The 21,403-nt window shown below is 41.7% G+C and overlaps 1 protein-coding gene across 2 annotated transcripts in view; it reads left to right on the forward strand.

Moving 5' to 3' along the window:
• Positions 1–21,403, forward strand: part of LOC146363672 (ERC protein 2) — a 159,425-nt gene that overhangs the window by 8,673 nt on the left and 129,349 nt on the right. For both annotated transcript variants that reach the window (XM_084918139.1, XM_084918138.1), the window contains exons 4-5: positions 8,107–8,262; positions 11,679–11,846. In XM_084918139.1, coding sequence (XP_084774265.1) covers positions 8,107–8,262; positions 11,679–11,846 — 324 coding nt within the window. The remainder of the gene's footprint in view (positions 1–8,106; positions 8,263–11,678; positions 11,847–21,403) is intronic.

Below are 21,403 nucleotides of genomic sequence, written 5' to 3' on the forward strand. Positions count from 1 at the left end.
GGCGCTGCCTTTTCAACTGCCAGGATGTGGTTTCTCTTAGTTCCAGAACAAATGTAAAATTTCGTTTTGGCAGACTGGAGGACGGTTTTCAGTCTCCAGTTACTTCCTGAGCCTGTGTAGAGATTTCTATTACATACTGCCAGTCAGCAACATTTTGTGGTTTGCCTCTTAAAAAAACATTAATCAGATAATCAGATTCTCTTAGTCTTTTAATGATGTAACACCAAGTTCCTTTGCAGTTTTATGTTGAGAAACTTCTTCAGTAAATAAACTCTCAGCCTCTCTGGATGTTCTTTGTAGATCCAAACTTGTTACCGACCTGTTGCCATTTAACTAAATGTGAAATTTTCCACCACATATTTGTTGTCTGTAACATGTCACAACTTTCCCAATAATCGCCTGCTCCAGCTTTGATCTTTTTTTTAACCATGTTGCTGCCATCATGTTTCTCTTCTTTCAGCTGCTCCCTTTAAGCTCCTCACAGTTTCAACATTTTTCTAATATGTCTTTAAACTGTTTTTCAGTGTAGCTCGTTCATCACCACTGCCTTAAACATTTGTTAAGTAGTTTAATGCATTTGTCACTTTGTGGCTGGTGATGAATTAAAATGCTTAGAGGTTGGTTTATCCAAGCAGTAGCCTACTTCCTGTGAAGGCATCTTGTAATTTTTGCTTTACGTTGCAAAGGCGAGTCGGTGACGGTAGCTCAGCTGTTGCCTCTATCTGGGACCACTGCTGTTAGCTTTTTGATTAGCTCCAAAGGAAACTAGCCCGACTTCCTTTCATTACCGCACCCATTACTCCTCATCTAAATCTAAATCTCAGCTTGTTTACTTTAAACTGAGATCATAAACGCCCCTTTTTTCAGTTTGCCTCTCATTTTCATTTACTTATTTTTTGCTGGAATGAAGTGGCCTTCTTAACTCTGTGTTTTATCGAAGGAAAGCTGAAGACATACATTAAAGTGTGTTTGTATGATGAAAATCAGAGGACTGACGGATGTTTCCCCGCATACCATCCAGGACAGACGACGGCCATATGTTAAATCACTTGAACCAGCTGTTTGTGCTTATGTGTGGATTTGCAGTGTGTACGGATGGAGAGCACACTCCATCACTCCTTCACCTGCTGATGCATGTTGTCAGGGGGATTGTGTGCACAGGGGTGTTCTCTCACTTGTGTTTCCTGTTCAACTTTGTCACTGATCCGAATACCTTAATTGCACAAATCCAGCATAGAAACACTGGCACATGTTTCTCAGCCTATTCATAGCACTCATAGACTGATCTTGACTAAAAATGATTTGGAAGCCACACATTTTAGTCACTTTTAAAAAGTGTTAGTGGGCCACCTGAACTTTTGCAGTACCAGCAAGGTCCACAGAGTGGCAGTGTTCTATCAGAGTTTGACCACTGCAGCGATTACAATCACAAACTGAGCCAAAGTTGTGTGTGATGGGACCACATACACACACAGAGACACACACACACGCTGAGAGGCATAAATCTGGGCCTAATTGACTCTCCCCAGCCGTCAGGTCCCTGCAGACCCAATAATAACAGCCTCACCACTGGTCTGTTCCTGCCCAGACCTGACCTGCTGCCAAATGTGTCCAAACACACACACATTCACACTTTCACAATGAGTTTTTTACTTGGAGATGGCATGTATTCTTTATACGTAACATACTACAGATGCCGTATGGTCAGCCGGGGCTCTAAAGTTCGGCCCCCTATTGTATCTCGCTCGGTGCGATCGTTTAAGGCTGCGCACTGCTCTGTTGCTGAGAAATAAGAGTCCCTGTTGTTCTGCTTTTATATACCATGACTGGCTTCAGAACTTCTGCTGCTTTTTTGGCATGCCTTTATCTCTTTAGCTTTCCAATGCCAGCATGTTGGAATGAAGTGGAAATTCGTGTCAGCAAACCTTTTTTCTTTAATCTTTTTCCCGCTTTTCCTTTCTGCTTACTTTCTCATGCCACCAAGCTCAGCAGCAAAATATTGATGTGTATCCTGCCTCTCTGTCTGGATATGTTTGTCTATGTCTATTTCTTTTGTTCATCCCAGTGTTTTGTTTTTTGAGAAGCCAAACTTTAAGCCTTTGCTATAGAAACCCATCTCAGCTACCATCTGAAGACTACTGCAAATAACATCAGCAAAAAACTCACATGCATACACGTATACCAATTTTCCCTTTTCCTCACCAAAACATGGGCACCACCTACTTGCCATGCTCTGCTAATTTCCCAGAATGTCTGAGTGGAAAAGTTTATCAGGACAAGATTACACCCCTCAAAGCTTCTCCTCACCTTGCAATCTCCAACTATTTCCCAACAAAAGTCTTTGATCGCCGCAGTTTTTCCATTTATCTTTTCAAACTTTTAATCCACCGAGCCGATAGGCAGACACATTTGTGGCAAGCAACTGTTTCCTTTTGTTTTTTACTTGTTTTCTCACTGATGGTGAGGGGATAGGAATGCGATTAGTGAACATACATATATGTGTGTGTGTGTGTGTCTCTATCAGTGCATGTTCCAGTGTGTGTACGCTGTACATGACACCATTGCCTTGAGGCTAGAATTGAACCTTTTGACCGTATCCTTCACTCAGGATGCCGGCACTTATTGCTATAGTGTTACGTTTGATCCTATTCATTCCATATGCTCAGTCCCTCGGACACATGTGGAGCAGAGAGGACGGTCTTTGATGACGTTCTCTCTTGCATGGCTTCATTTCCCCACTGAGAGACACAACAGTTTGCAGAACTGTTGCTGATAACAAGTTCATAGACACACTTTCTCAGAGGAACCAAAAAAAGTGTACAGGCAGTCAAAAAGACAGACATGCGCATTGTGACAAATCAGTCACTTTAATAAAGACTTGAACTGTGGTGGCAGTGGGAATGCTAGTCTGTGGGAGGCATGCTCTGACAGCAGTAATCCCTCCTTATCCACCACTGACACGGACAAGTGGATAAGGTCCTTGTCTGCTGTCATTTCCACTCACTGGCAGAACTGACAACCTGTTGCTTATTTATGATTGTTATGCTTCATGGCATGATGAGCCGTTCCAGTGCATTCAGTCTTCATGGCTTCCCAGTTTAGGCTTTGGTGTGTACATTTATGCATGAACAGTGATGCAAAGTTATAAAAATAAAACACTTTAATGTTTTAAGCATTTTCTTTCCTGTTAGTGTAATATTAGGTAACTTTTGAACGGTGAATTCACTGAGCATGTGCTTTCTTTGGTTAGATTATTAGTAATACATGTGTGGATTCACTCTACAGATCATCTTTGTCATTCATTAGTTTACTGTAGTGGTTTCCAGTCCTGCACAAACATCTTATACATTGAATTCTCTATAAAGACGACAGTGGTGCTCTGTGGTTCCTTAAAATCAAATGTTTGTGGGGGATTGAAAGCACAGTATCACAGAGGGGCCACTCCCTCATTACCAGAACTGATCCTCTCCGTGCTCTGGTCAAGCCGCTTGGTGGCGAGAAGATCAGACTGTGGTTGTGCTGGGCGGTCGTGTTGTAAATATGTTTGACTCTGTGGGTGTAAAACTGCATTTCTTAAAAAACAACACTGCTCACAGCAATGTCCTTGTGAAGTAGTGTTTCAGTGAATTTAGGCAGGCACGTCTTTGTATGGCATCTTTGTTAGACACATGTACCTGCACAGAAATGAGATGTTAAACTCGTGGATGCTCGGGTAGTGGTGAGGCAATTTAAAGCCAAGCTTCAGTGATGATTTGGTAGAGAAGTGTGGGGCCATTTTTTAACAGTAACTTTAATGTGTAGGAATGTGTGTGTGTCTGTTAGCTTGTGTGCTTTTTGTGTAGGCATAGCTGTAGGTCAGAGCTACCATTAATTATTGATATAAAAAGCTTAGCGCATGTGCTGGCAGAAAGTGTTGCTAAGCAAGAGCTTTAGCATGCCAGAGACATCTGCGAGAGAGAACCAGAGAACAAGTGAGAGATAACAAATCGAAAGATTCAGGCTGAAAGCAGGATAGAGGCAGATTCAAATGACCTAAAGCTAAGTGTGTCAGGTACCTGCTAGCAAACCGAGACAGAAAAAGAAGACAGAAGAAGAGAGGGCAGAGAAAATAGACACCAGCACCTGCTGCTGGAGATGGAAAAAGGGAGAGCTTCAGATCGGGCACCAGCTTAGTGACCATAGATGAACTTTGTTTTGTTTTGCAAAATTCGAGTCAGAGTAGTGGATAATGTAATGTTACATAACAAAAGATGATATAAGGACAATGTAGGAGAGATAAAACTGGTGACACTGATCGGTGTGCCTTTTGAAGTAGCTCTGACGCTGTGGCTCTTAGAAAGTGTTAAAGATGATGAGCCGTCAGGCTTATTTTTACCGGGTCCCTCCCCAGGAGCTTCATCGCCGAAACCAGCTCCAGGCCGATCCGGCCAAAACCAGGGCTCTGCAGACTGTCATTGATATGAAGGTAGGACTAAGAGTTACTCTCAAATCCGCAAGAGCTGTTTTAAGTAATAATGTGCTGGATGAGGAGTGTGTGTGCTGGTGCAATAGATTTATCTGAAATTCATATATGTCTGAGTTTTTGGCCGTTTATCATAAATATGAAACAGCTAATGTCACGATTTTATTTCAGCAGTGTTATTTGCTCTTGCATTTGCATGTTCAAAACATACATAACATAATTTTAAGTACACCTACAGGGAGTGCAGAATTATTAGGCAAGTTGTATTTTTGAGGAATAATGTTATTATTGAACAACAACCATGTTCTCAATGAACCCACAAAACTCATTAATATCAAAGCTGAATGTTTTTGGAAGTAGTTTTTAGTTTGTTTTTAGTTTTAGCTATTTTAGGGGGATATCTGTGTGTGCAGGTGACTATTACTGTGCAGAATTATTAGGCAACTTAACAAAAAACAAATATATACCCATTTCAATGATTTATTTTTACCAGTGAAACCAATATAACATCTCCACATTCACAAATATACATTTCTGACATTCAAAAACAAAACAAAAACAAATCAGCGACCAATATAGCCACCTTTCTTTGCAAGGACACTCAAAAGCCTGCCATCCATGGATTCTGTCAGTGTTTTGATCTGTTCACCATCAACATTGCGTGCAGCAGCAACCACAGCCTCCCAGACACTGTTCAGAGAGGTGTACTGTTTTCCCTCCTTGTAAATCTCACATTTGATGATGGACCACAGGTTCTCAATGGGGATCAGATCAGGTGAACAAGGAGGCCATGTCATTAGTTTTTCTTCTTTTATACCCTTTCTTGCCAGCCACGCTGTGGAGTACTTGGACGCGTGTGATGGAGCATTGTCCTGCATGAAAATCATGTTTTTCTTGAAGGATGCAGACTTCTTCCTGCACCACTGCTTGAAGAAGGTGTCTTCCAGAAACTGGCAGTAGGACTGGGAGTTGAGCTTGACTCCATCCTCAACCCGAAAAGGCCCCACAAGCTCATCTTTGATGATACCAGCCCAAACCAGTACTCCACCTCCACCTTGCTGGCGTCTGAGTCGGACTGGAGCTCTCTGCCCTTTACCAATCCAGCCACGGGCCCATCCATCTGGCCCATCAAGACTCACTCTCATTTCATCAGTCCATAAAACCTTAGAAAAATCAGTCTTGAGATATTTCTTGGCCCAGTCTTGACGTTTCAGCTTGTGTGTCTTGTTCAGTGGTGGTCGTCTTTCAGCCTTTCTTACCTTGGCCATGTCTCTGAGTATTGCACACCTTGTGCTTTTGGGCACTCCAGTGATGTTGCAGCTCTGAAATATGGCCAAACTGGTGGCAAGTGGCATCTTGGCAGCTGCACGCTTGACTTTTCTCAGTTCATGGGCAGTTATTTTGCGCCTTGGTTTTTCCACACGCTTCTTGCGACCCTGTTGACTATTTTGAATGAGACGCTTGATTGTTCGATGATCACGCTTCAGAAGCTTTGCAATTTTGAGACTGCTGCATCCCTCTGCAAGATATCTCACTATTTTTGACTTTTCTGAGCCTGTCAAGTCCTTCTTTTGACCCATTTTGCCAAAGGAAAGGACGTTGCCTAATAATTATGCACACCTGATATAGGGTGTTGATGTCATTAGACCACACCCCTTCTCATTACAGAGATGCACATCACCTAATATGCTTAATTGGTAGTAGGCTTTCGAGCCTATACAGCTTGGAGTAAGACAACAAGCATGAAGAGGATGATGTGGACAAAATACTCATTTGCCTAATAATTCTGCACTCCCTGTAGAATGCACGTAACAGCAGAGGATCTCTCTATATAGCAAAGATGAACAATCCCGAGAACTTTATGTTATAGTTACCTTGCATCTGCATGGCAGCCATGCCCAAGTAAAGTCCATTATTGGCACATGCGGAGTTGAGCACTTATTCAATTTGTTTCAAATGTCACATATGGAAGCTTTCACTCTCATCGCAGCCCTTTGAAGTTGTCAGTGCTGTGAAAAAATGCAGTTGACTCCACATGTGTCCATGTGCACACCCACGCACACACATTTATTGTTCATTCAGCAAACACTTGCTTTAAAAGTGGATCCTTTACGGCAAAACCACAGTTATTTTTCACACATACTCTGTGATTTGTCTGCCTATTAACGGACTGCACATGTGCTAGCTCACGGTGCCTCGCGGTGTTTTTAAGGCGAGAAAGGGTCTAAATGAAATCTGACTGAATTAATTAGAAACGGGAAGACAAACACAGTTGCCAGGAGGCTTTGACGTATTGTAGGGGAGCGTAAGAACAAAAGAAAGTCATCTCTAGCGTTGTTAGTAATGCGTGATTGCTTTGTTAAACTACCCTGTGTTGCTGTTGCTGTAATCAGCGGTGACATGTAGTGTCCACAAATTTGTTTCAGTGTCTGTGTTGCTTCGTCTAAGTGTTGGATGTGTCTGCTTTGTAATTACAGACGACCAACCCCCCTTTTTGTTTTGATCCTGATGTTATCTGGCAGGTACAGTACTGAGTCGACACCTTTTGGTCTTGCTGTGAGCTCAACACTCATACAGTATTTCTGTTTCTAGCTTTCAATACCATGAATTCAGTTGAAATGCAACTTGGATGTCCCATAAAACTTTATGTCAGTGGTTTTAAGATCCAGCTTTTATGTAGTTCTAATGAATGTTTTATATGCTAAAATATGCATTTTGCTTCCTCCCCCTCTGTTGTGCAGGAGAAACAGATCACAATCAGACATTTTTATAGACGTGTTTGTCTCTATGGTTTTATGTGTGTGAACTGGATGTGGCAGGAGGACTTCCATAACTGTCCGAATGCCTTACCTTGACTTTTTCTGGGTACATGTTGAAAGTTTGCATCCTTGCATAGACTCTTTCTGTGCGTGTGTGTTTTGTATATGCATATGCTTTATGCATTTCTCCTTGGTCTTTTGTGTGCACTTTTATGCAGCACCATGTGCTAGGCAAGGCTGATGTCATAGGATGTAATAGAGGTCAGATGCTTACATGTTGCCTATGGTTTCTGCTGATGGCAACATGCAATCTGCTTCCACTTATTAAATTACCTTTCTCTTCTTTTCCAAGGTTTTGCATTTAATGTATGTTTGAAACTATGCAACTAAACAACCTCAGGACCTGTCCATGACAGACCCTTTTATTCCCTCATAGATTCTGCAGATGAATAATATCTTGGCTGTACACCAATGTCTGCCAAAATATTTCCCCTTCTTTTCCAGACATTCTACTCAGACATAGGACTTTACATTACATTTATATATAGGAGGATTTGTGGAAATGCACTGACTTGGTTTATATGAAATCTCTGTGTGATTTAGATTAATATGTTGATTCAAACATACTAGAAATATGTTTACACAGACAGATGCTGGTAGAGAGATATGTCAACCAAGTGATATTCTATCAGTCACATTTTTAATTTCGACTATGGGGGCTTTGTGCAAGATAACTTGGATAGTGGTGTAGAGAGTCCAATGTATCTGCAGAGCACTAACTGTCTGCTAATGCACGCGCTAGGTAATCTATCTTTTAGCCCCACAGCTTAATATTCTTGGCCAGGTCTTTGCTGACTGTTTGCCTGCCTACTGTTGCTGGTGCAGGACACCAAGATCTCTTCCCTGGAGAGGAACATCAGAGACTTAGAGGATGAAGTCCAGATGCTAAAGACCAGCGGCCTGCTGCACTCTGATGAGAGGCAGGACGAGCTCAAGCAGGTGGAGGTCTACAAGAGCCATTCTAAATTCATGAAGACTAAGGTAGAATATCTTTGCATGCCACCTGAGATGACTCCACGCCGCGTGATCCAGGACATGCATGTTTGTCTCAAAGTATAAATAGCCAGAAGGCCAGAAACTGTTACATGTTGCATGTTGCCATTGCTTGTTCATGGGGAAACAAGATGAATGTGGAAAAATCTTAACTGGCAAACTGCATGAATCTGTATTTTGTATTGTGTGTTTTAGCTGCATTCGCACTAAGCCTCTCATGTTGCATGGGTGCCAAGAACTCCTACATGTGTATGTATTTCTTATTTGATATTTAAAGCCAGGTTGTGAGTAGTGAAAAGCAGTACTTGCTTATTTGCCCTGGACTTCAGTGTGATTACTAAGCATTATACAACCCTCCTAGCTGTTGACTGTTCTAAGGGAGCAAACTCAGGAACGATCAGTTAACAGTGCGCTGTGTCGGTTTCCTGACTAAGAATCTTTTATCCCAGGCCGTATACTGGTTTATTCATCAACGCACAAATGTGTCTAAAGCCGCACAGATGACATGCACATATATGTACGTGCACACAGGCATACTGTATGTATCCAAACCCTGTTAAAAATGTAGTTTCAGGTTTCACTGAGTATCAAGACAAGTGCTCATGACGGGTGAGGCCCATGAGCTGCGCTCCATTTGGTTCATTAATGGTGCTCATTGTAGGGCTCATTTGTCATTGCATCGGGGAAGTTCCTGATGCAATCATAAAAGAGATGTTTTTATGAATGGGGCCCTGACAGATGAATGTGAGCTTACAACGGCAGAGGAACAGAGGAAAGCGCTCTCTCTTCACCCACACCGACCCGGGATGATATACATCACAGCGATGGCCCCCGGCTCGTTCTCCCGTGGCTCGTCTTTCTTCGTACAGTCACAGAGAAACACAGCAAGTCGCCACGCACATGGATATGCACAGATTCATTCTACATGCTGGTAGTGTTTAGGGTCCGGGTCTTTCAGCGGTGTTGGTGACTGGTGTTGAGGTGGGACTGCGATAAGAGAAACCAGAGAGGGCGGCATCGCTGTCCTCTCTGGTTTCTCCTCTGGACTTTGATCTGCTCAAACACTGCAAAAATGGCTTTGGAGAATACGAACACGTGTTAGAGTACGCGAGAGCTGGAGCAGGTAAATTTGCTTTCGCAAGCCAAGGCTGTGTGGTTGAGGAGTGCAGTGTGTGAAGTAGAGTGGCTGGGCACACAGCTTGTGCTGCATTTTAGTGGCTTGCTGTTTTCTTGTCTTTGTAGGAGCAGGCCTTGTCACCATGTGTGTCTTCCATCAGACCAGCTCCCACCTTCCTCCCCACCCAACAGCCTTGGATCACAGAACAAGCAGAAGTACCCCTCTCATTAGTCTCTCTCCTCTCTCATTATTTCTTCATACCCTAATAGTCTTTGAAATATCTGCTCCTTATTTTAATTATAATGCCTTTTTATCATTATTTTCAGTGCACTGACTTCTCATTTCCTGACTTGTTTTTCTTAGTGTTCAGTCACCGCGGTGATCTCTCTTATTGTATAGCCTCATATTTCGATCTCCTTTCCCCTGCGTTTTATCTCAGTGCTGGATTTCTGGAGCTCATATGCTGTCTCTGTGACTGAGGGTCTATCAGCCAGACGCTGAGCCAGTCAGAATCCCCCTTTTATGAAGAGAACCTTGCTCATGCAATTTGAGAAATCTCTCTTCAAATCAGCTTTGTGCATTTTTGGCAGCAGTAGACAGATGACAGTATTCTCTACATAGCTAGCCTCAGCACAGAAACCACTCTGTGTTAGAGCATTTTATTTCCTTTGTGGTTTTCTGTTATGTTCTATATTTCCTTAAAACAAATCTGTTTCCGTCTCTCTGTGAATGTTTGTCTCTTGGCTGGGGTGTGTGCACACAGTAGGTCTGGGACTCCTCCAGGTGAGGATTGATAATATAGGGCTGATGATGATTCCAGTACATCATCGCTCCACAAAATATGTCACAACTGACCTGTTGATATTGCAATAAATGGATAACAAAACATTCAGTTTTTCCTAATTGAGTCACAGTATTAAGACGTTTCAGATTTTCTTTTTTTATTAATCAGTTACACAGTTATAAAGGATGTCATTTTGTATGTATTGCTCACTTCTATTTTAAAGAGCAGCTTAAGACTGCTGTTGCCTTTAAAATAGTGTATTCGATATGCTTGTTCTGGAGGTCAGACTCAGTTTGCAGTGACACTAGTGCACCTCAGGTAACTTGAATATTATGAAAAAGTTATTTTTTGTGGTTTAATTAAAAAAGGCACATGTTCATATATTCTGTAGTCAATACACATGTAGTGAAAGATATCAGGTCATTTTCTTTGTCTCAATTTGTTGGTTTCTAAGTCATGAAAATTAGAAATCCCCAAAGCATTTCCTGACAACAATTAAAGAAATCAGTTCTGAAATTCCGTCTCCTGCAGTGTTGGTTCATTTAGCGCCAACACTGCAATAATTTGCTACAAATTGCTGCATCAGAGCAGTCTGGCATGGAGGCAAAAAGCTTGTGGCACTGCTAAGGTTTTATTGAAGACCAGGCTGTGATGGAAGCCTTCATCGTGTCCATATTTTGGGGTTGGCTTCTGGCCGATGAAGCACAATAATAACATGAAACACAAAATTAACTTTCATCTGAAAGTAGCAGTCCAGTGTAGTTCATTCAGCAGTCCAGTTCTAGTTCACCTCGATCCAGGTAAGACACTATTAGAAATGTGGCAGTTGATTCGGTTTTGACAGCAGCCTCGGTCCACTCCAAGTTCTTGATTTGACATTTTCTGATTTCTCTTTGTTTGTGTCCTTTTTCTTACCGTGCATTTACCTCCCAGTCAAATTTCCATTATTACGCTATCGCTACCCTCTATACTTTTAAGATTAAGCGTAAAACTTTCCTAGCCTGCCTTTCAGCAATGATCTTCGGTGGTTTACCCTCTTTGTGGAGAGCATAGGTCATCAGGCCTCTGGACAACACTCAAGTCACCAGCCTTCCCCTTGATTGTGTTTGTGGGAACTGAACTAGGCTAAGAAACACATGAGATTTATACTCTTTGAATTCAATCAAACTCCAAATTCTAACAATTTTGAAATGCTGGATTTATGATTTTCAATTTCTGTGAGCTAAAAAAGGCTTGCATTGTTGCCATTTACATGTAGTGAGTACAGAATATGTGAAAGCTGATCTGTTTAAATTAAACTACAAAAAATAAACTTTTCATGATATTCAGATTCTTTTATATGCACTAGTCTGACATTGGTGTATCTGTATCATTGGTGTATCATTGGTTTAAATGAAAAGTCATATTTTTGAATGCATGTCTTATCTACAAATGTATATCAAGTATATCACTCACTGATGACCCTTATTTGTGTGTATGTGTGTGTGTTTGCGTGATTGTCAGATAGAGCAGCTGAAGCAGGAGCTGAACAGGAAGGAGTCTGAGATGCAGGCGCTGCAGACCAAACTAGAAACACTGACCAATCAGAACTCGGACTGCAAGCAGCACATCGAAGTGCTAAAAGAGTCGCTCAGTGCCAAGGAGCAGCGCGCCAACACACTCCAGACAGAGGTCAGTGTGTGCACATTCACACATGGAGAAAAACAAAATCCAAAGACATACAAACACACACCAGTAAAGCCACAAACATGCAAACACTGACATTGCACTAAACCGCTTTCCAGCTTCTTGGAAAATAATTTCAAAGATACACACATCACGAGATGGACACTCTGTAGATCACTACAGTAATAAAGATGGGAAGAAACACCATTCTGACCACTGTGCATGCATCTATTAGTGCATACAATAGTAACTTTGCATGGTCTTTGTTAAGATAGAAACTGTATGTGTGCAAAAAATCCTGCTTTTTTCTGTTTTGTGTTTCTTTCTCCTTCTGTTTCTCTAACGGCCGTTGAGGTGGGTGGAAAAAATGTCCATGCGTGTGGTTCCTTTAGTCCACCAGTGGGTTTGTGCGTGTGGGCGGGTCAGTTAGAGGGCTGAAGAAAGCTGGCAGCTTTTTCTTGGTCATGTTTGAAGTTCTAAACTCTGTGGCTCTAATGATTTTATCACTGCTGTTAGAGATGGAGGTGGGTTGTATTTAGTGAGATATAGGTGTGTGTGTGTGTGGAGGAGGTGGGGGATTGGTGAGCATTTAGCATTTTTCTACATAACGCTCTAGACTTGGAAGTGATACTTTAGATCTCTTTGTGTTCGGCAGTTGAGAGTGGCCTGCTAACTATGTCCACTCATCATTACAGGAAGCAATTTGGGCCAAAATTAGGCCTAATTGTCCATACATGTGCAAGGAATTTTGGCCCTTGTAGTTAGTTGAATACATCATACAAAAAGGAATTGGTTTTCAGTGGGTGGTTTTTGTAAGTGTGCATTTTTTTTCTTTCTTTTCTTTTTTGTTCTACTGAAAATGCATGTTTAAAAAAATGTATGCGTGTACAAGTCATTGGTGTGAGGAGAACAGGGCCTGACCAAGCAATATTAGCTTCTCACAAATTGCTATTAAGTGCCCAATACTGCCAAAATATATTCAAAATGAAAACAACATGAATTTTAATTGAAAATCTGATCATTTAAAGACCTACAAAGTGACAAACGCGAAATGAAACACAAACTGAAGAAGCAGGGGATGCGTGGCTCAGGAACACATGGGTCTGATTGGGAAAGGTGACTCACGTGGGACCAGGGCATAGGTGGAAACAGTTAAGGTGGGGAAGTCAAAAATAAACATGAGGTAACCAAGAAACATATATCTAACACTGAAGGCGGAAATAAAAACACAAATGAGCACCACAAAACCAACAAATATGACAAGAACCATGCCAGCTGCAGTCTAAATCCACCAAAATAAGAGGGGTTCTGCAGCCCATGGTTCATGGATGCTTTGGCTTTGTTTGCATTTTGGACAGATCTTTCTTACTGCCGCAGACCGGTGTCAGTGTAATTTTAGTTTTTTTATTTGCTTCACAACCAGCATTGCTTTTGAATAGTCATTGATCCAACTTCAGTGGGAAAAGCTGATAGTAAAGTAGAAATAATTACATCTGCTTATGCAATACTCACGCAGAACTGAAGATGCACGACAAGGAAAGATGTAATCACCTCAAATGCTTCTGACATAGATTGCATCACTGTACCAACAGCAGCAGCCGGGCTAAGTGGTCACACAAATCTGGTTATCAGCTCGTTAAGTTAACCAGGGTTTCTTTTATTTGAAAGGGGTGGTGATGGCAGCATCTCCACTGGCAGCAGAGCAGCTGGTTTTACACAGGAAGATAAAACTATATGAAGGCGTTAAACTCATAATAAAGCCTGAAAACAACACAGCTGTGTGAGTATGTGTGTGAGAGGAAAAGTACTGTACAGTAGTGCATGCGTGAGCACTTTAGCCACTTTGGTCAGTACGACTGGAAAAAAGCCTGCTATATTAATAAAGTTTAGCCTGTTTGAAGCCAGGAAAGAAATCCGACAGAAATGTAGACTGTGTAAGTTAACAGACTTATTGCCTTCATAGCTTTGACATTAAGACACGGGAGAATCTGATGGAATACAACTGAGTATTTCATTAAATTAATATGATATGTGGGCGAGACAGTTTTATTTTTTATTCTTTAAGCTGCCGGTGGTGTTTAGTGGTCTGAGAGCAATTAGTGAATAAATACAAAAACAGAATTCAGACCTAGGCTGACCTAGGATGACTTATTAAGGCTTTTAGAACAACAAAGTAGTTGTAAAGTTGTTTGCAGCGCACAGGGAAAAAAGTCAAGGAATGAAATTAAAATGATTTCTTACTGGGAAAATGCAAAGACTTAGACGCTATTAAAAAAACTTTAGTCCCTTCCCCTGTCTGTGCACAGAGGTCCAGGACTGATGATGCAGTGTTTTCATACCTGCTGATGTCTAATCTGTCTGCTCTGGGGCAGATTAGGGCAACAGCACAAGTTACCATGGCGATATACCCTATAAGAAGCGATCTCCCTTCATAGTGCAAGAGACCCTGAAGTGTCCTGGATGAGAGGGGATCTCATAGTACAGGCCTCTGGGCTGCATCAGATCCTGACTGCCATAAACACACAGTCACACACACAGACACACACAAAAACACTTACACTGTCAGGACTGATTGCTTGACTCTCATCTCCGGTTTCAAGTAATTTTTCCTGCTATTGAAGTGGCATCTTCCCCTGCTTGGGAATGGCTTAGGTTTCCTGGACTAAGTGGGCAAACCAGAGGATGAGTAAAGATATTTAGAGCTCTTTAGTGGGCCGGCGTGGCCGTGCATTCCTCTGCTGCCTGTCAATCATTTGGCCAGAGATGGCAGCCATTCCCACAAGATCCCCCTGCTCACCTCATTCCTTCCATTTTCCTTCAGCAGTTTTCTTTCAAGCTTTCTTTCAGCCACCTATTTTCTTTTGTCTCACACACGACTTCTGGCACATCACACGCTCATATACAAGTGTGTGTGCATGTGTGTGTGTGTGTGCCAGGTGGGTCTCATCATGAATGACACTGATTGGTACAGTTGTACATTCCCCCAAGAGAAAGACTGGTTTCTGAGACATGAGGAGAAGCTTCACCTCACAGATTTGTCTGTAGAAGCAGATGGGAATGGCCCCTGAACAGAGGCGGCACTGTGAGCAGCAGAATGAGAAAATGGAAGCGCATTTTATTTGTCAATCAAAGTTAAGGACAGCGTCGTAATGGATGTGATTGAATCTGTCTCCAGATAACTGGAAAATGTGGAAAATAGTGTGTGTACGCTTTTGTGCGAGCATTCTGGGCCTGCCTGTGTCTGTGGAAACTTTAATACAGTAGATGTGTGTCTTTCCTGCCTTGATCAGGACAATGTGGGGCTGAAATGATACTCTACCAGATCAGGTAACCTATCAGAGACCTTCCTGCATATTTAACCAGCCAGCAACAAAGCACAAGGCCAAAGCCCCAGCTGCCATGGGTTTTCTTGGACTAGGTTTAGATCTCTGTCAGAAGATTGTTTTGAATGTTATGAACATTTGTTTAAAAGAGGCCAGATCGGGCTGTTTTAAGACGCATGGGATTGTTAGTTTGATTTAACTGTCACATATCTGGTTAGATGGATGAACCTGCCCTTCAGTTGTGTTGTCAGAGTCTCTGATAGGATTCGACATTCCAAAACAAAATAATGATCCTTAAAATACAGGTTTTATTGACTCTAAGCTCGGTTGTGTTAAGCAAAGCAACAAATGAAAGCAAATCATGACAAAATAATAAAATTGACAGAAATAAAGTGCATAATAAATTTAATTCCTGATGGGGAAAGCTAGTTTGCAAAAATATTTGGCTTATAAAAGTCATTTCTTTTCCCCCATCAAACCTAAATCCAACCAAAACACAACACTCGACTCTTCGATGGTTGTCACTGCAAAGTCTGCAGACCTTCTGGTTCTCATCCCAAAATCCCCTGCACTGAGTGTGCCTGTCTGTTTGGCAGCACAACTAACTGATGTGTACTTAATAAAATCTAAACACAAATGGTTTCTTGGCATTCTCTGTGTGAGCAGTGTTTGCTGATTAAACTGATAGTTTACTAAGAAACACACAATCAATTAGAATTCTTAACATCACTGTCACATCGTATTAATGTCTTTTGCAGATATAAGGCTTAAATTTTTGTGACGATTGTACTTTGATTTACATGCAGCACTCTGCAAAAATCACAAGTTATTCCTCATTTCTTTAGATTTTGTTTTAGGAGAACCAGACCTTTTGTAATTGTGTTTTCCTGAGCAATAGCTTTCCAGGTTTTCTGAAGGTTAGGGTGAGTTTTTCTATGGACATGAAGGCACCTAACTCAAGGGGTAAAGCCGCTTTTGTGTCTATACATGACAGATGCATAAACACATTGTGTATACCCATTTTTTTGTTGATTCTAACACAAATGCCAAAGATAAAAAATAATATTTTTTCACCTACAAGGTAATTCTCAAAGACCTGCTAGCCAAAACCTTTGCATATCTCATCATGGTGTGCAATGTGTTCTTAAAACATTTGAGGGAACTCGACAAGTTTAATTCAATTCAATTTATATAACCCCAAATTAAGTCAAGTGGAGAACAAAAAGAATTGGCTGGGCTAAAAAACGATATCTATAGCAGATGAACAGTATCTGAAAGTCGTGTCCTTTAGTTATATGAAAAAAAATCCAGGAAAAACTTGACACAAGACCTGGGAGATGCATCGGGCCCTTCAGTTGATCCAGCTACTGCCTCATCTGAAATGCTCTCAGTGGAAAGGTGGCTGTCAAGGAGCCAGTCTGAAGGAAGTGTTACAGGGAGGAGAGGTTGAGCGACGCCAGGTTACACAAGAACTGGATGAAAATCAATGTCAGCGGGTCTGGATGATGAATCCAAACTGTCAAATTATCGGAGGTCATAAGGGAAGTATAACACTGAGTGTCTGCTGCCATCTGTAAAACATAGTGGAGACTCATTCCTAGTTAGTGGTTGTATTTCAGCCAGAGGTGTTGGAGATCTTGAAAAACTGATCAAATTATGAACGCAGAAATGTGCCATCAGATTTTGATCCACCATGCAATGCCATCTGGAAAGCGTCGGCTTGGCAGTGGCCTCATTTTTCAAAATGACATTGATCCCAAACACACTGCCAATGCAGTAAAAGCAATACCTGGATAGCAAAGCACACAATGGCTTCCCCAGAGCCCAGATCTCAACATTATTGAAGCAGTGTGGGATCATATTGACACAGAACAGAACAAAAGGCAGCCAACATCCAAAGAAGAGCTTTGAATGTCCTTCAAGAAAGCTGGATAACTATTCTTTAAGGTTACTTATAAAACCATTATAGGAAAGTTTCCCTAAGAGACGCTTTGTTGGAGACTTGATACAAAATATTGATCTTCAAACTCATTAGAGTTGCACAAACTCTTATTTATTCCATGTTTATATGCACATTTCAGTAAATCGCTCCACCTATTTCCCATTTTCCTAGAAACATGTAAAGAATGAGGGATGACAAAAGACTTTTGTACAGGACTGTATTTATCACTGGGTAAGCATCCTGTTGGGGGCAACTTACCCTATAAAGAGAAGTCTAGACATGAAGCTGGAGTTTAAGTCTTAATCGGGCACATAAATTTGCACAGCAATATAACATTTGATATATTGTTCCTCACCGACTGCCAGTAGAAGTGTTAGAAGCAGCACGCCTTTAATGCATACTTTGGGATGTGGCAACGTATCTGTATTTGGAGAGAACACCGTCTGCGGTATTTCACTTCAGCTTCGTCAGATGTGACCTCAAATATCTTGCGTTCTCTTTCATCACCAGCGTTTGCTGTGTCTGTCAGAAGTTTTCATTTTGAGGTTGAATGTAATGAGTCGTAAAAGATAGAAATGACTAAAAAATGACTTGCTAACATCAACGGTAGTGGCAGTGATGAATAGTGAAAACAAGAGGAAAATTAAAAAGAAGTGTAAGTGGGAATGAATCAAGACGTGATTGAGCGACAAGAGGAAGTGAAAAGTGAGAGAATCGCGCCGTTTGATGGATGTTTAAGGATATGGGCTTTTGTCAGTGAGTGATGCGATGGAGCGGTGTGCTGTGGTCCCTGCTGGACTATTTTTGTTGATCTTTCCTTGTTCTCCTAGCTGATTGATGGTTCATGTAGGTAGTGAGGCGGAGAAAAGATGTGGTCGGGACCGGGTTAAACTCCACCCTGGGCTATCCCCCTGCTGCGTTCTCGCTTACTGTCTTTCTTTCTGCCTCATTCACTTCTGCTCCCTCTGTCCATAGTTTCTTTTCCCTCGTGCTTTCGTCTCTATTCTATCACATTTTGTTGCCGACTCCTTATTTCACCTTATTTCCACATTACCAACAGTTTAGGAATGAGAAAGGGTGAAAAAACAGTTTAAACAAAGGTAAGAACTTGATGAGCTCCCTAAAACTTACAGTGAGCTTATCGGACTAAGTAAACAGAAAACACTTCCATTCCCATTTGCTGACCACTAATTAGCAGTTCTTGACAGTTTTTGTATGATCTCATCTGAACTCGACTGACCATGTTCACCATTCTCAGACCCAATAGCTTGCTCCCGTCTTCGTAGATCGGTGTGGTTTGGGTTTCAGTGTGAGTAGCAGCATCGGGCCCCCCAGAACAAACATGGCACGGTCCAAAATAAAGCCCCCACAAGTTCTTCAGAGGCCTTGTGGAAAAGCCATAAAGTGGAGTTACAGCGGTCAGAATGGGGATGAGATATTTAATGGTTTACACAGGGAATGAGATAAATGTGACCTAATGAGTGGACGGACACGTGTGTGCACGCAGCACGATTGCACACGCATTAGCATTGCTGTCCAAGTATACGTGACACGTGCTTCATCACGAATGGTTTCGTTTGTGTGACATTTTTTTCCGTATTAACGTTCTTGGGAAATGTTTGTAATCTTTCTGCATATTTTTGTTTTCTATTTTGAAACCTAACAAAAAAAATCCACACCCATAAACAGAAACAGTAATGTGGGCTTTGCTTGGTCTACAGTCAGTCAGCAGGTGGTTAACCAGAAGGCAGTGAGGTGGTGATAGAGACAGCCAGAGACAATAAGCCCCTTTCTTTTTGTTCTGACCTCCTCTTTCCTCAGGGTCACCCTGCTTTGCTAAGACCACTTAACTTCCAGTTTCATACACACATATACCCAAATACACACACAGACAAAGACATACTTACACAAACACTCCACGCCACAATAATACACTCCGAAAGCAGTTTTCACTCTTGCTTACAGTAAGTCGGCTTTTTGTTAACACAAAAGTCTCCGAACAGAACAATTAAACTAGATGAAATATGACATATTCCACTCCTCTACTTACTCCTGTTTATAGGGAAGGTGTGTCTGTTTCATTTTTTATCCCCCCTCCAGCACATTTAAATGATCAAAATTCAACTTTTACTTTAGGGTTTATACTTTGCTCAAAACTCTTTAAGAGTTTTAAGGAAATTATATATTTTTTAACTGGTATAGTATACAGATGAAAGATGAAATAGAACAGTGGTCACTGTACGCTCCACAGTGCAGGTTACCTGGTACGAGGCAGCCTGTCGCCAGACAGCGGTTCTCTAAATGACTGCCATCACTCTCAGAACGACTGGCAAAGCTTTGTAAATAACTGCTGCCTAACTTACAAACAAAGACAAAGTACCAACCCTGACGTGTCTATTTGAGGTTATATATATAAATTTGCTGTTAAAACGCCGTCATGCAGGAACACTGGTACTATTTTCAAAAAAATAATGGATTTCTATTTCAGATTTGGGAGCTTTTGCCTGGACTCTGAATATCAGTACTAAACATGAATTTCTCTTTCATGTAAATTTCTGTGTATGTAGGTGGCAACAGGTTTCTGCTAATCACAGTTAATTGCTTTAGCATCACAAACATAATTGCCAACTTGACTCCAGTTAATTGCAGACTGGTAGCAGACTGGTAGCAGTTTGTCTCTGCGTTAGTGATTTTTTTATGGTTATCTTGAGACACCAAAGTCACTGATAAGACTTCAAAGGCGATGAAATGCAAGTCTGTTGTACATGGTTGCAATAACTGTGGTTATGTTTCAGCTGCCCTTGTGTGACTGTGGCATAGTGAGTTTGACAGACCTGATATAATTCTGTTGATTTTACAATATCATTTTTGGCTAAAAGGCTATTGACAGCAATTTTGTCATCTCCATGACAACATACTTAGTTGTCATTGAATTAACTTGCATTCAGGTTACATTATTAGTTCAAAGTTTGGTATTTACTCAAGACTGTGACTGTGTGTGAGACACTCGGCTAATATTTACTCGTTGATCAAGTAGAAATCAAGCTTATTTCAGGCACCTACTGTAGAAACTGCAGACCAGCATTTATTTTCCACATGTTTGCCAGAGTGACTGCTTAGTGTTTGACAGGAAATGGATTCCCTTGAAACAGGATGTAGGAACTGGCATGCAGTGCTGGAAATGATCAGGAAAAATAATCAGAGGAGCAGCAAGTGTTAATGAGGAGGAACGCCTGCAGCAGCTCTTCCTCTACATGCGCACGTGTGTTGTGTATGTGTTTTTTGTGTCTTTGTTGGCAGGATGTAATGATGATGGATGGAGGGCAAAAGAGGGTTTGAGGCAGCGGCGTGCGATGAGAGTTTGTGCTGTGACCCTATATTTTTCAATGTCATGAAACCATTCACTGTTACAATATGAACATTAATGACTTTCATGCTTTGGTAGCAAACATTCATTGACAAAGGTCCTTTTGTCAGATTTCTGTGTGTGCGTGTGCGTGCGTGTGCGTGTGCGTGTGTGCGTGTGTGCGCGTGCGTGCGCGTGCGTGTGCGTGCGTGTGTGTGTGTGCGTGCGTGTGCGTGTGTGCGTGTGCGTGTGTGTGCGTGCGTGTGTGTGCGTGCGTGCGTGTGTGTGCGTGTGCGTGTGTGCGTGTGTGTGTCCTTGTCTTTTTTTTGTCTTGTTTTACATCTGTGCTTTTCCATGTTCCCTTCGTAGCCTTTAGGCACACAGCTGTGTTGCCATGGTTTTATCAGCAGATGTTATGGTGTTCAATGAGACAGTGTCCCACTCTCCACCCTGCAGCCCCTGCTGTGAGCCAGTTTATATCCGCTTATTATCCCAAGTCAGCCCTGAGGTGATCTGTCCATTATACGAGTCCGGATCAGAGCTCTGACTGTTGCCTTAACTCAGCTTTCATGACACCCCTCAAATGACACAGCCTTTGCCCCAGGACAGGGAATTCCCCACATTTCCGTAAAGATCAACTTCAGTCTTGTTATGTCTGGGATGACCAGCTCAGGTGGAGATGAAAACTTCTGTTTGCATGCATGCACTTGTTTATCTGTGTAGGCATATGTAGCTGCTTTCTGACCAAACATTTTTGGGTGTAGGTACCCATTAGGGAGGTGTGCTGGGAAGCACATGCCTCGCAGCATTTGTTCTTTTCTTATAGGAACTCGGAAGCAGTAAGCAGCTGGTAATGCAAGTCAGCTCATATTGGGTTCTATTAGTTTCTTAAAATCATGTTTGACTGTCTTCATTCAAAAGTTTCCAGACACACAAACAACCAAGCCCCTGT

This window comes from Perissodus microlepis, chromosome 20 (genome assembly GCF_051167445.1).
Source record: "Perissodus microlepis isolate ML-2025 ecotype Zambia chromosome 20, ASM5116744v1, whole genome shotgun sequence".
Lineage (NCBI taxonomy): Eukaryota > Metazoa > Chordata > Actinopteri > Cichliformes > Cichlidae > Perissodus > Perissodus microlepis.